This window comes from Microtus pennsylvanicus, chromosome 21, assembly GCF_037038515.1.
Source record: "Microtus pennsylvanicus isolate mMicPen1 chromosome 21, mMicPen1.hap1, whole genome shotgun sequence".
Lineage (NCBI taxonomy): Eukaryota > Metazoa > Chordata > Mammalia > Rodentia > Cricetidae > Microtus > Microtus pennsylvanicus.
The window spans coordinates 20,173,898-20,187,787 of record NC_134599.1 but is presented as its reverse complement, the minus strand read 5'-3'; the positions used below and the strand labels follow the sequence as shown (position 1 = coordinate 20,187,787).

At 49.2% G+C, this 13,890-nt stretch overlaps 1 protein-coding gene across 1 annotated transcript; it reads left to right on the top strand.

Moving 5' to 3' along the window:
- The first annotated feature begins 4,489 nt into the window (after window positions 1–4,489).
- Pcare (photoreceptor cilium actin regulator) lies at window positions 4,490–13,012 on the top strand. The gene is made up of 2 exons (XM_075955167.1): window positions 4,490–8,382; window positions 12,816–13,012. Exons 1-2 carry the CDS (start codon window positions 4,730–4,732, stop codon window positions 13,003–13,005), a joined length of 3,843 nt encoding a protein of 1,280 aa, XP_075811282.1. The 5' UTR covers window positions 4,490–4,729; the 3' UTR covers window positions 13,006–13,012.
- Window positions 13,013–13,890: the final 878 nt, after the last annotated feature.

Sequence of the window (13,890 nt, the reverse complement as noted above, 5' to 3'; positions counted from 1 at the left end):
TACCTGGGTGACTGAGGCAGAAATAAAATACAAGCCTGACTCATGTAGCAAGACCCTGCCTCAAAAAGAAAAAAAAAAGCCAGGGATGTGGTGTGGTGTGTGCCTAATATCTGTGAGGAGGACCTACGTATGGCCCTTGGTACTGAAAAAAAAAAGTCAAGTATATTGAACAATATGAATATAAACCAATGACATAGTAGAAGAAAACTAGGTTGTAAAATACATGCAGAGAAAATTCTGCATATTTATATGAGTCTGTTTTGGATTTCATAGTTTGACCTATGACCTCATTTTTAGTGACCCCTTGAAGGTAGAGCTTACCTTTCCTCTTGAGTGTGATTGTGCCTAATGTCTTGTTAAGAGTACAATATGAAGAAAGTAAAATGACCTTACGAAGGTTGCATGGTGGTCTCTTCTCTGCTCTTTGGGAAAGCCGACTGCCATATTTTAAGAACACTCAAGCAGCTCTCTGGAGAGATCCACACAATAAGGACAGAACATGAGATAGTATTTGTTGTTTTAGAGTGCTCATATAACAACAGCCAGTGAAAACAGGGACCCTTACCCGAATCAGCAGCGCCATAGTGAGAACTCTCTCTGACACAAAGCAAAGTATACAAGGCTGTGCTGTAACTAGGAATGTATGTGTAGTGTTGGTGAAGTGGACAACAGCGCTGTGTAACTCGAGGATACATATCCCTAGAAAACCACCACGCAGATCAAGACATAAACTGTTTCCACCATCCTAGGAAATTCTCCATGTCCACATAGTTCTCCACAGCCCATAGTTCGGACTAGAGAAACCGTTCTTCTGATCAATAATCATAGGTTAGTTTTTCCTGCTCTTGACCATATACACGAACTCTTTCCATGTGTACCCTTCAACGCCTGGCATCTTTCACTCGTTCTTTTTTATGTTTGGCTTTGCTCTGTTTTGAGACAAGATGTCAGCATGCATCCCAGGCTGGTCTTGAACTCACTCTGCAACCCAACTCACCATGAACTCAGTAATTCTCCTGACTCAGCAGCCCAAGTCGTGGTATTAGAGACCTGCAACACCATACCTGGCTAAGGATTTGGAGGGGAGCTGGTTTTTGTTTTGTTTTTGGAAACAGGGTCTCGCTATGTAGCCTTGACTAACCTGGAACTTACTCTGTAGACCAGGCTGGCCTTGAACTCGCAGAGATCCACTTACCTCTGCCTCCCGAGTGCTGGGATCAAAACTGTGTGCCACCACAATTGGCATGTTTTTCCTTTTGAGGCAGGTGAGAATTAAATAAGACTTTCTGTATTAGCCTCCTGAGTATCCAGGACTACAAGTGTGATCCACCACGCCCACCACATCATCACGATCATTTTTAAATTTATCCATGTCATGTATATTTTTTTTATTTTCTCCTTTTATTGATGAGTGGTGTTCCATTTTGCACAAATATCAAACTTATCCTTCCCTGTTGACAGACAATTATATGGTCTCCAATTTCAGAATATTATGGATATGATTACTATGAATATTCTCATACTGATTTATCTGTGGACACATGCATTCAATACTCATGATTTTTTATCTTAGAACTGATGAGCCAAAGGGCATGTGTTAAAATGTGAGTTTTATCCAAAGTAGCGGTATTTCCCTTTCTCACTGCTAAGAGGTTTGTGTTGTTTTGTTTTAAGCATGTGAAACAACCCCTTTAAGGAGGAAGAAAAGTAAAAGTTGGTCTTAAATGCAAAATGAATGGCAACAAATGCGCAGCTTTCTGAACTATTTGTATGCGGCGAGAAACCCAGCCTGGGAGGTCTGCAGTGCTGACACCTGAACTTCGGGCAAATACTGTGATTCCAGTCATTGGTTTAGAAACACTTTCCGTCATTTAGATCAAAGGCTTGTACACAGCTAATTCATGTGGGACCCTCCAGTCCCAAAAGGAGCACAATTTGCATAAAGCATTCTCCAGATGAGCTTTCTGCTCTATTCGTTGTGAGATCCAGCGTGTAAAGGATGCCTCCACGCAGAGTCCATGTTTACCCACCAGCCCAGGAAGGTGACAAATAAAACATCTCACTGCCTAACATAGCTCGCCCCCAGGCACTGCTTCAGTCAGCCTTCCCTTGAGCTCTGCTTCAAATCAACAGACCTGGGAACTTGGCTAATGATGCGCTCTGGGGCTCCAGCTGTGCTGGGCATGAGGCTCTGCACAGAGCCCCAGCAGCCAGGCTCCCGCTTGTTCCAAGCAAGGGAGGTGGCTTTGCCGTCCATTCTGTTCCAAAGGCTTCCGGGCTGCCCAGAACTCAGTTAAGCAAAAAATGATGGAGGTGGGAATGCCAACTCCAGTCTCAGCGCCCTCGGGGGATGCCCAACGTGAATGTTCTTGTTCTATTATAAAAAGTTAAAACTGACAATGAACTAGTCATCCAAAAATGAGAAATGGTTAAATAGCAGCCCTCTGCAGAAAGATGGAACCATTATGTGTAAGAGGAGAGAAATGTCAGTGTGAAGCCTCAGAGAACCAGCCAGGTACCCAGCATAGGACTTTTCCATGTAGGTGGGTTGGGGGAGGGGGATCAAAATAAGACGGATGTGGATTCAGAGGGCTCAGAATACGCTGTTGGCAGCTCTTCCAGAAACTTTCAGAAAAGATTAGGCCTTGATAAACCATTAGTTTCCAGGGGACTTTTCCTATTATAAGTGGTGTAGCATGGGCTTTGGGGGAGTAATAAAGTGAGTTGAGTGGTTATTAGACCATTGATTGATTACACCCCATAAGAACCCAGCGGATCAAGTACCATTGTCTCCACTTTAAAGATGGCCTCAGCCAAGCATGGTGGTACACACTTATAATCCCAGCATTCAGGAGGCTGGGGCAGGAGGGTTGTGTGTTTCAAGCTAGCCCTAGCCGCATAGAATGGCCCTATCTTTATTAAAACAAAACAAAACAAAAATCCTCTTCCTCAGTAGAGTTAAATAGTTTTCTGACATTCCCCCAACTCAACCTGCAAAGCTGTATACTGTAATTCTCATCTATCCAGAAGACTAAGACAGGACTATGGAAAGCCCAGAGCCAGCCTGAGCTACACAGTAAGGCCTGTCTCCAAAAATAAAACATTAATAATAATAATAATAATTTCCCCCAAGTCAACCCATATCTCCCTTTGTCAAGCCTTATTTTCTAGAATATTTTGACATTACAACATGATGGTGTAGTCCACAAAGTTCACACCCACCTGTGAACTGTGCAATCAAGCTAATAATAATAATAATGTTTTAAGTAAATTTCCTATTTCATGTTAGATGGCAGATTAGACATATCTGCTCTAGACTTCCCCAACAGCAAGGAATTAGAGCCGGATGTAGCGATACAAACTTTTAATCCCAGTACTCAGGAGGCAGAAGCAGGGAATCTCTGTGAGTTCACGGCCAGCCTGATCCACATAGCAAGATCCAAGCCAGCCAGGGCTACATAGTGGGAAGGGGTGGGAAAGACTATGTTATGTGTTAGAATTATGTTCTTAGGAACAAATAACTCCACTGCCAAGGATTTGTTTGTTTTCCTATAAGGCAATTCAACAGAAAGTCTCTTCTCAGAGGAGCATGGCCCTGAGCCACTACAGGTTCTAATGATAAGGCATGAGCCTGTATGACGGTTGACTTTCCCCGCCTTCCTTCTCCAGGCCAGGAAGCACACACTTCCTCCCACCTGACTCCATTTTCTCTTTCTTTCTTTCTTTCTTTCTTTCTTTCTTTCTTTCTTTCTATTTATTTATTTTTCTGTTTTTATTTTGTTTTGTTTTCAAGACTTGGTTTCTCTGTGTAGCCCTGGCTGTCCTGGAACTCACTCTGTAGACCAGGCTAGCCTTAAACTCAGATTTCTGCCTGCCTCTGCCTCCCAGATCCTGGGATTAAAGGTTTGTGCTACCACCGCCCAGGTTCTGACTCCATTTTCTATTGTCGCTTTTCTTGCTTATCCTGGTATTTTTGTTCTTTTTTTTCCTGCTTTGCTTTTGTTTTTTAAGACAGCATTTTACTCTATAGCCCAGGCTAGCTTGGAACTCACTATGTAACCAGACTAGCAATCCGCCTGCCTCAGCCTCCTGAATGGCAGAATTTCAGGCACGCACCACTGTGCCCAGCATTTGGGTCTTCCTGATAAGAGCAAACTGAACCCTTAGCTGCTTTGCCCTTATTAAACAGTGAAGGGCACGACGTTTCCAGGGTTTATAATCAGCAAGCCCTCATTTCCCTCCCACAACATCTTGCCGAGCCTTTCGCAATTATGGCTCATTTCTCTAGGTTTCCTATGGCAGGCATCGGAACAGAATTAAAGTATGAGCACGTGCAAAAATAATCTGCTTCCCAAGATAGTAAATGCTGAGGAGTTCTATATTAGAACACGCGCAGTGCTGACTGGCTGGGGCATGATTACCCTAATAAGCTTAGAGCTCCACTCGCCATCCACATCTGTCAGGGCAGGAGCAAAACACAGGTCCATAATCCGTGAGCCTGGGGCCCGTCAGAACTGTCCCGCTACTCACTAACAGCAGAAGCTGCAAAATTTAGGACTACGGCATGTCTTCCTCTTCATCGTGGCACGGGCTCCAAGTCTAGGAGTGTGTACCATGGACTCAGTTTGGACTGGCGTTGCCGGGATAGACTAGCCACGGAGACTTCTGTCCCCAGTCCCAAGGATTCTCCAAAGACTGCGAAGGGAGAAGACGGTGAGAAGCTGAAACCATGGGGTGCACGCCATCACACAATGTCCTTGTGAACAGCGTGGCCAAGAGTGGCATTCAGTTTTTTAAGAAGCCCAAAGCAATTTTGCCAGAAGGTCAGAGGGGCAGGCAAAAAGGTCCCATCCCTTTGCTGGTTCAAAGTTCCACCTTCTGTGACCCTGGTTGGGAACCGCACCTGGGACAGAGGCCAGCAGAGGAGTCAACGAGTTCCAAGAAACCCCAAACCATGGCTGAAGGTCTTTGTCGGCTCACAGAAGATATGGAAGGCCCAATTCCAGAAAGTCAAAGATTCCAGCTGAACATTCCACAAAGCCGCACCGCTGCGGACATGTCATTCAAGACAGATGGCTCCCTCGGGATACAAGGAGCAGATTCTGCTTGGCGAGAGAGTGAGGAAAACATGCCCCAGGAGACCTCAAAATGGGACAACAAACCAAGGTGCCATCAGTCAGACAACCAGAGCCATTGCTACCAAACTATCCCTGAGTCAAAAGGCCAAGTGGACTTCCCTGAGCCCCTGGTAAAGGCCCACCAGCACACGTATGCCTATCTGCACGCTAGCCTCTCCAGATACGAGGCGATTCTGCGTCTCGTCCAGCAGGCCAGCCACACCCGGGAGCTGTTACAACCCATGCTCAGCTTCCTGCTGCTGTGTTTCCAGGAGGTCAGCCAGCTCCTGGGAGAAATCTCCAAAGATGGAGAAGTGCTCCTCCAGGAAGTTAGAGGGGATCTGGCCTGGCCGTCCAGGACAGGTGAGCCCTGGGAACAGCCAGACCTCCTGCAACAGTTGCTGCAGTACACAGTCAACAAGCTGCAGGCGGTCCATGGCACAGTGGCTGACCTCACTGGGACCTTGCTGGAGAGCTCCAGCAGCTGTCTCAGCACTGCGGCTAGCCACCTGAAGGGTAAACTGAGCACCCAGAGAGGTATAGACGAAGGCCTCCTAAGGGCCCTGGGACAACTAGAGAGCCTGACCACGGGCCACGGTGACCCTGGGCTGCCGGGTCCACCCTTGTGCTCTGAGGACAGTGGCATCGGTGCCGACAATGAGTCTGTGCAATCCATGGAGAAGCTGGGCAAGCAAACCAGCTGGGACTTGGCAGCAGAGCCTGGCGAAGGGAAGCCAGGGACTGCACCCCAAGTGGAAGTCAGGATGGCAAGGCATGCCTGGCAGAAAGGTCCATGTTGGACAGGTTCAGACGGACACCAAGACTGTCCCCTGTCGAAGCCTAGGATAGCGAAGGTTCAGCCTGTGGCACAGGATAAAGCTAGGCACTCTCGTGCCTCCAGCACCGGCTCAGAAGCAGTCACCTCCAGGCCTCCAGAGGCTACCAAAAGCATTCTGCGGAATTCCCTCGGGTTTGAGACCCCTGTGCAAACACATTTTTCTCAGAGTTCTGGGTTGGTGGATGCTCCATCCCTGAGCGAAGATGAGGACAGCAGCCCGGAGGAGGAAGATGAAGTTAGCAGCACGGATCTGCATGCTGAGCAACAGAAAGCATCACCTCCAAGACCACGGTCCTCACCTCCCACCCGGGAAAGCCTGTTTCAGCCATATTCCAGGAAGCTGAGGAGCCCCCAGGCTCAGGAAATGATTCTGAAGATGAAAGAAGCCATCAGTGAAAGGATCAAGTTTGTCCCTGTGCCTTCCAGACCCCACGACTGGGATGAGGAGGAGGAGAGGACAACAATAGTCCCTCCAAGACCTAACACAGCCTGTGGCAGCAGGAGGGCCCCTGAGAGACAAAGGAGGTCACAATCAGAGGGAAGTCTTAAGAGCCACATGGAAGACCCCACCCTCCAGGAGCTGAAGAGGGTTCAGACAGACCTCAGTCGAAGGCTGGAGGTATTCTATGCCCTGGGTCGTACACGGCAGAGGCAGAACAGGGAACAGCTTCTACAACCCAGGACGTCAGTGCTGTGGCCCCCTTCCAACTGCAGGGTAAGTCCCGGTAGTACCATCAGCAAGTTCAAGGCCTCCCTCACCAAAAACTTCAGCATTCTGCCCAATCAAGACAAGAGCATCTTGCAAAGAGGTGGTCACCTCTCTGACCGTGAGCAGCCCTGCCAGAAGAAGGCTGGGAAGCTGCCAAATGCCAATTTTTGTGGTGAGAATAGTGGGGTTCCCAGGAACACTGAATGGGACATCAGGGACTGTCCCACCAGAACATCAGTGAAGAAGCTCATTGAGGCCTTCAGTCCCAATGAAAGTCTGAGGATGCCAAGGGACTCCAGGAACTTGGGGTCAAGCCCCGGCCTCAGAAAGTGGGGGGTCCCTGCCATCCCTCCCAGATTTCCTATATACAGAGGGCTAGCCCCTCTTTATGCTAAGCCCCAAATTTCTCCAGGAACAGGCAGAGAACCTCTCAGGGTGAGCATGGGCTGGAGGCCTTCTGTACCCTTTCCCCCCTTTCCCTCCCTTCCTACAGCAGAGGCATTCAATAGTGAGGAAAGCAGCTGGGAAGTGGAGGAAGACCTAGAGAACCTCCCCCCACCTCCTCTGGAAATCCTAATGGACAAGTCATTCACTGCTCTGGAACACCCCGAGAGCAGTCAGCCAGCACGGAGCCCAGTGGACGAGACCCTGGTACCAGGGCTGCAAGAAGCTGGCCCACCAAGGAAAACATGGGCTTCCCCCAAGCTGAGAGCCTCCATGAGCCCCATGGACTTGCTCCCTAGCAAAAGCACTGGCAGCTCCCTGAGGCTGCACAGCACTGGGCCAGGGATCATCAGGAATGTGGGCAATTCCAGAAAGCTGACCTTGGGCCTGAACTCCCAGCAAGCAGTGAGCTTAAGCTCAGAGGCAGAGGCTGGAGCTCAGATTCAGGTACCAGAGGAAGACGCCGCAAGGCTCTCTGAACATGGCCAGAAGGCAAACCCTTGGCACCACCCTAACCCCACATCTGGGCAAAGCAAGACCTGGGAACCAAGCCTGGCCCCCTCTTCACAAGGTCCACACTCTCCAGAAGCATCCAGGAAGGGTCCAGAGAGAAGCCCTCCAGGGATCAGGAAAACCTCTCCCACGAGAGCACAGCGGGCATCCCCAGGGAACAGGAGGCTGCAGAGCCTCCCCTCCTCTCGTGGATTGTCCCAGCCAGGTCTCCCTGCGGTTCTCAGCTCCCCTAGCCCACCTCTGAGCCCCAGGACACTGAGCCCACCAGCCATAAAGAAGTCAACGTCCCCACCATGTGGATACCTGCAGCTTAACCAAGCCCAGGAGAGCCCACCTGTCTATCGGACAGAAACAAACACTTCTTCCTCTGCCTCCTCCTCATCTCCCTCAGTGTCTGCCTCTCAGGGCTCCAAGGAGACGAGTCACTTTGAGGATGGTGAAGCCACTATGACTAAAACACCCAGGAACAAGTGTTCCATATTCTGCCCATCTGCCTCCTCTCCGTTTGAGGCTAAATCGTCATTTTCACTATCCCTTCCAAGGACGCTACCAGAACCTGGAGGCCCCAACAGGGCCCCAACAGGAGGCTGGAGGGGCAGCTCAGGGTCACGACCGAGGGCAGATCCGCAGAGGAGAACAACTCTGAGCACTCTCAACCCCTTGCCTTTCATCAGAAGGACAGCTTCAGAACGCCAGCGCCAGCAGGCTCACCCTCCTCAGCTGCCCGGCTGCTCTTGGGAGACCCACCCTTGCCAAAGCAGGTAAGAGATGCCTGGCCACCGCCCAAGCAGCCGGGGTGGGCTCTTTGTACTGTCTAGGGTAGTGTTTTCCAAACTGTTCCAAAGGCAGACACAGTGTGGAAAAAAGAGATGAGATGCATTGGCCAGGTCTCCCCTTGACCATGAACAACTGCGTTTTCAGCCCTGCCCCAGTGGCTAGCTCACTGCCTGTCTGAGCCCAGAAGCCAGAGTCTGTTCTCTCTTCCCACAGAAGGTCTCTAACCATCAGGTACCAGACCCCTTTAAACTCTCAAAAATTTTGAGAACCCAATAGTTTTTACATATGTGAGTTACAACTACTATTTTTATCATAAGTTTAAACTGAGAAATATTTAAATATTTACAAAGAATATGCCCATTCCATATTCACACACAAAAAAGTGTGTTGTTGTTGTTTTGAGATGGGGCTGGCATTAAATGCACAATCCTTCTGCCTCAGCCATCTGAATTTTGGAATCACAGGAGAAAGAGAGGGAGGCAGAGAGAGAAAGAGAGAGAGAGAGATTTGATGAGAGTATTGCCATCTTGCATTTTGCAGACTTGTTGGTATCAACTGGTTTATTCTGACAGCTGGACTCTCAACTCTGCTTCTATAGGCCATACTGTGCATCCATGGATTCAAAACTCTCCCCACATTCCCAAGAGTGTGGACCAGTAACACCTTCGAATTACAATGAAAATTGTAACACCCCCAGAAATGTCACTGGGATACCTAGGGGGTCCATAGATCCCATCTTAAAAACAGGTCGTCCTGAAAACAGGCAGAGAAATAGTGGAGTGGACTTCCCAGAGCCCTGAGGCCTTGGCTCCACTTCTCCACCGGTTTCCAACGTCTGTAGGATGAGGGTGTTCACGAGCACGAGCATCCAGAGCATGAGCTGCCCTTCCTGCCCATAGGAAGACTGAATGCCTAGCATGCCTGTCTCAGCAGAGACAAGTTGATCCATGCTATGGGGCCCAGCGTGCAGGCAGTTTGAGCACACTGCCACGGGGCCCGGGAGCCAGCAGAACCGTCCCATGGGCACAGAAAGGGCTCCACTTCTTGATTGGTTGTTTAAAAGAATACCCAGGGGTGGGTGTGGGGGTCGTGTCAACCCAAGGTCTTTTAGAGAAACACTCTACAGGATGACGGATGTAAGATAAGACGATGCTCCGACAGCAGCGCTGGCTCTGTCTGCAGTACTCACGGTCCTGTCAACCCACAGTTAGTTTCTGCCGGGGTGATATGCATCACGGGCCTCACGATGTGTCCAGGCATAAATGGTAAATTTTTTTTACAAAGTATTCAGCAGTCAATTTTAAGTAAAGATAGTATCTAGGGAAAGTTGTGCATTGTAATAGTTCTGTAACCTTCCCCAGCCACTTGAAAGAAATGAAATATTGATTACTTTTGCGAGAATCTTAACGTCACACTGCCCTTTTCTTAAATCTAAAATGCACTTTCTACATGGCAAGCACGCTGGCTTTCAGCTAAGAACCTCGATAAACACTACCTACTCTGTTATTAGATTTCTAAAACTGTGCCCTTCAGGAGAAGAGCTTGAGAGAACAGGGACAATAAAGAGGCATTAATTAAAAATACTAACATTTTAAAGCAGCCGGGGCATAAAACTGCTCAAGAAGAAAATAATGCCCAGGCTTCTCCTCCAAATAGGGCAGCCTAGAAGACTGTTTTATGTTCTGAATCTCAAGTGTGTGTGTGTGTGTGTGTGTGTGTGTGTGTGTGTGTGTGAGAGAGAGAGAGAGAGAGAGAGAGAGAGAGAGAGAGAGAGAGAGAGAGAGATTTTTGTAATGGCAAGGAGGCACACTTGTGACTTGAAAGCAGAGTCTGCTCACGGTCAAGTTGAAGTCACTTACTACTTGCCCCCATGCCCCTCCCTTTGGGTGTGGCTACACCCTGACTTCATTCCAAAGTCTGAAAACACGAAGGAGAAATGCCTGTCTCCCACCAACCACCCTATACCAAGGTGTGCCTTTAGCAAGTGGAAGCTGAAGGCCATCTGCAGTAAGAGCTCTGAGTCTTTGCCTCTGTACATACAGGGCACAAGTATAACTTTCTGCCATTCTACATTAAAAAAAACCATACCAGGGGGTTAAGCATGGCTTCACCAAGACCACATGACAAGCGCCGGAGAACCGGACAGTGCTTCCGAAGCTGGGGTATGCGGGGATACACTAAGTCACACCCGTGTGTCTTATAGCAGGCACACCGGAGTGCCCTGGAGTTGTCTCTGACTTCATTTCCATTGCTCCACGCTAGGCACAAGCTGTTTTGTGGGAAAAGGATGATGTCTGTATCCTCCTGTTCTGGGGTACCTGGGTATCGGGAACAGGCCTTGGCAGCATCCCCAGGAAACTCGGCCACTGACCTTTGATTCTTTGTGTGTATGCAGAATCCCCAGGTGAAAATCCATCTCTAGCATCAGATATTGGAGTCCTTTAAACACCCCAGAAGCCTCTACCCCAGCGCTTCTCAACCTCCCTGATGCTGGGACCCTTTAATATGGTTCATGCTGTGGTGACCCTCAATCATAAAATTATTTTCACTGCTACTTCATAACTGTATCTTTGCTACTGTTATGAGCCATATGTAAATATTTTTGGAGATAGTGGCTTGCCCAAAGGGGTCGTGGCCCACAGTTTGAGAACCACTGGTCTAGACTTTCTCCCCTACATGCAATTCTTCTCATCACTGCCTGGTCCCGATTGGTAAGAGAGGAGCATTGTGCAAGTCCCATGAAGTGCTTGGCTCAGGCTGCCCAGAGGCCAGCAGGGCAGCAGGTGGCCAGTCTGTCTCCCTAACAGTTCCAGGAACGGAGAGAACCTCAACCGCAGAGCGACAGCCTGTAAAATTAGCAGGCACCTGGCCTCGGCTTTTCGCAAATAATGGAACTCCGGTGGGGCTGAGAAAGAATTTAGATCCAATTTTCATGCCACCCGATCAACCTTCACAGAGCAGCACGTCTCCTTTCCCTCCTGCCAGCCAGGAACAAAGACCAGGGCATGGATAAAACACAACCTGTGTGTGCTTCCTAGTCCCTCGGGGTCTCAGGGGAAACGAAGAGAGGAGGCAGCTGTGAGCTGTGGACCCTGAGCACACTAAGGTAGAGCCCTGTAGCAGCCTAAGGCCATCACTGGCTCTAAGGCACAGTGGGCTCCTTGATCCAAAAACATACGCATGTGTGCCTCTCTGTGCATCCTCTTCTCTTCCCACCTTGGCCTTGCTCATATCCAAACACATGCTTGTTCACTGGTTTGACATCCCACGTGCAGAGCAAGCATACTTCATTATAAAGGGCAAGAGCGTATTGTCATGGGCCGAATGAAGGCCATATGGGCTATGCAGGTGGGAGGCAGGGCTCTGGTCCTGCTTTTGAAGTGACCAAGAGCTCTAACCAAGGCCCATTCTCTGAGCCCCAGATACCCAACTACTGTACAATAGTTGATCCCTAGAGTCCCTTCTGGGTACAACTTCCTATCGCACCGCCCCACAGAGACAGATTCCTGTTATCCTCTGAACTGCGCACATGGGAATTGTGCGCACAGTTTTCCATTTCACCCAGTACTGGCACCTGTGAGTCCTGGCTCTCTAGGTGTTATTCTGATTTCCAGTGTACAAAGGAAAAAAATCAGACTCTGTGGGATTGGTTGACATGCAGCAAGGCACACAGATGGCGAGAGCAAGAGCCAAAATTTCTGCTCAGGCAGCCAGACACCAGCCTTCCCTAAGCAATCCTGCGGCCAACCTGCCAGCAGCCGGCCCTGGGTGGCTTTCAGAGTTCGTCCTGTCTACCTAGGCTTGTTCCACCCTTGGTCACAGCCACGTCCCATTCTCTCAATGCATCGCCAGTTAGAGTTGGCGGTCTGCGAAGGTCCCTCCTCCTTTCATGGCCCTTAGGCATGGTACTCAGCACTGGGAAGCTCTAATCTAACCAAACACGGGGCAAGACTAAGCCAAGTGGTTCCTCTTCGATTCTATTCAGGAAAAAAAATGACAATTGTACAAAGACGAGATGATTTTTTTCCCCTTGCTTTTATTGTTGTTTTTAATTCAAGCAACTAAGCCTAGCTCTTTATTAAACAAGAAATGCATTAGAAAAACAAAATTAAACTAAATAAGGGCCCAATTCCCCCAGGCCTGTTCAGAGAGCTGCAGGAATCTAGGCATAGAGGAAAAAGCATGAATGAACCTGCTGGGAAGTGCTGGGAGCTGGTTCCCACCACATCTAGCTAGACCAAGAACACAGAAAGGATAATCTAGCCTGACAAGTGTGAAATGGAAAGGCAGGGGGAGGGGAGGGGAAGGGAGGGGAGGGGAAGGGAGGGGAGGGGAGAGGGGAACAGGGAAGGAGCGAGAAGGAACAGCAGAGGAGTGTCTGATCTGTGACTGTACTTTCTTCTGGCAGCGGCGGCAGCAGCAGCAGCGGCGAGGAGAGCCCCAAGCAAGAGCCCCCACCTTGGAATAATTCCTGTGCCCCAGAATTGCAGGGCAGCGGCACCAAGCGGGCATCTCCTTTGGAGCTCTGTGTGCTGGGTCATGGGCTGCAGCCAGAAGCTCGCATCAGCCGCAACCAGGACAGAGCCCAGCCAGAGTCACAACACTAGCAGAAAGAAGTGGACACGGGAAACCGTCATGAGGTGTTTGCACTGCTCCATGGACGGTTGGGCAAACCGACTCGAACCGCAGTGTCTTGGAAAGACCTTGAGGATGCTCTGCCTAGCGGGCTGCAAAGTCTTCAGCAACAACTGGATTCACTTCGCAGCAATGATCCTGCTTTGCCTGAGGTTTCGATGTTAATGAAAACCTTAGCGCCTACAATAATACCCTTTATCTTTTCAAGAGCCTGGCCTTAATTAGAGGGAAAATATATTCGTTCTTAGAGGGCCACGTGATAACCAGGGGCGATGACACCATTTAAGCCACAACCATGAGTGAAATGGTATCCCCTGGATAAGGAAAACCAAAGTCGTGGGGAAGCGTCCCCAGGAGGGCACTGCCCCCCAACCAAGGCTCTTGCTGGAGTTCAGACAAATTAGAAGAACAAAGCACAAACAGGTACAATGTGGGTGGCCTTGGACTCTGCATTCTTCATTAAATTCCATTGCCTTTGGTTAATCTGTCACTGTACCTGCCTACAGCATAAGAAGTCAGACAAACAGTGGGACAAGCTAAAATTTTTTTATTTGTCTTAAGGTTAAATGGCATGACGGTTAATGTTGTCAACTTGACAGAATCCAGAACCACTGAAGAGACAAGCCTTTGCTCGCGTCTGTGAGGGATTTTCTAGGTTGAGTTCGATGAGGTAGGAAGCCCCGCCCTACTATGGTTGGCACCTTTCCATGGGGGTTGGGGGGTTCAGATCCTGAACCTCAGAAAAGAGGAAGAAAACTAACGACCAGCATTCATTTCTTCCTGCTTCCTGACTGCGGATGCAATGTGACCAGCGACCTCCAGTTCCTACCACCCCATGATAGACTGCACCCCTCAAC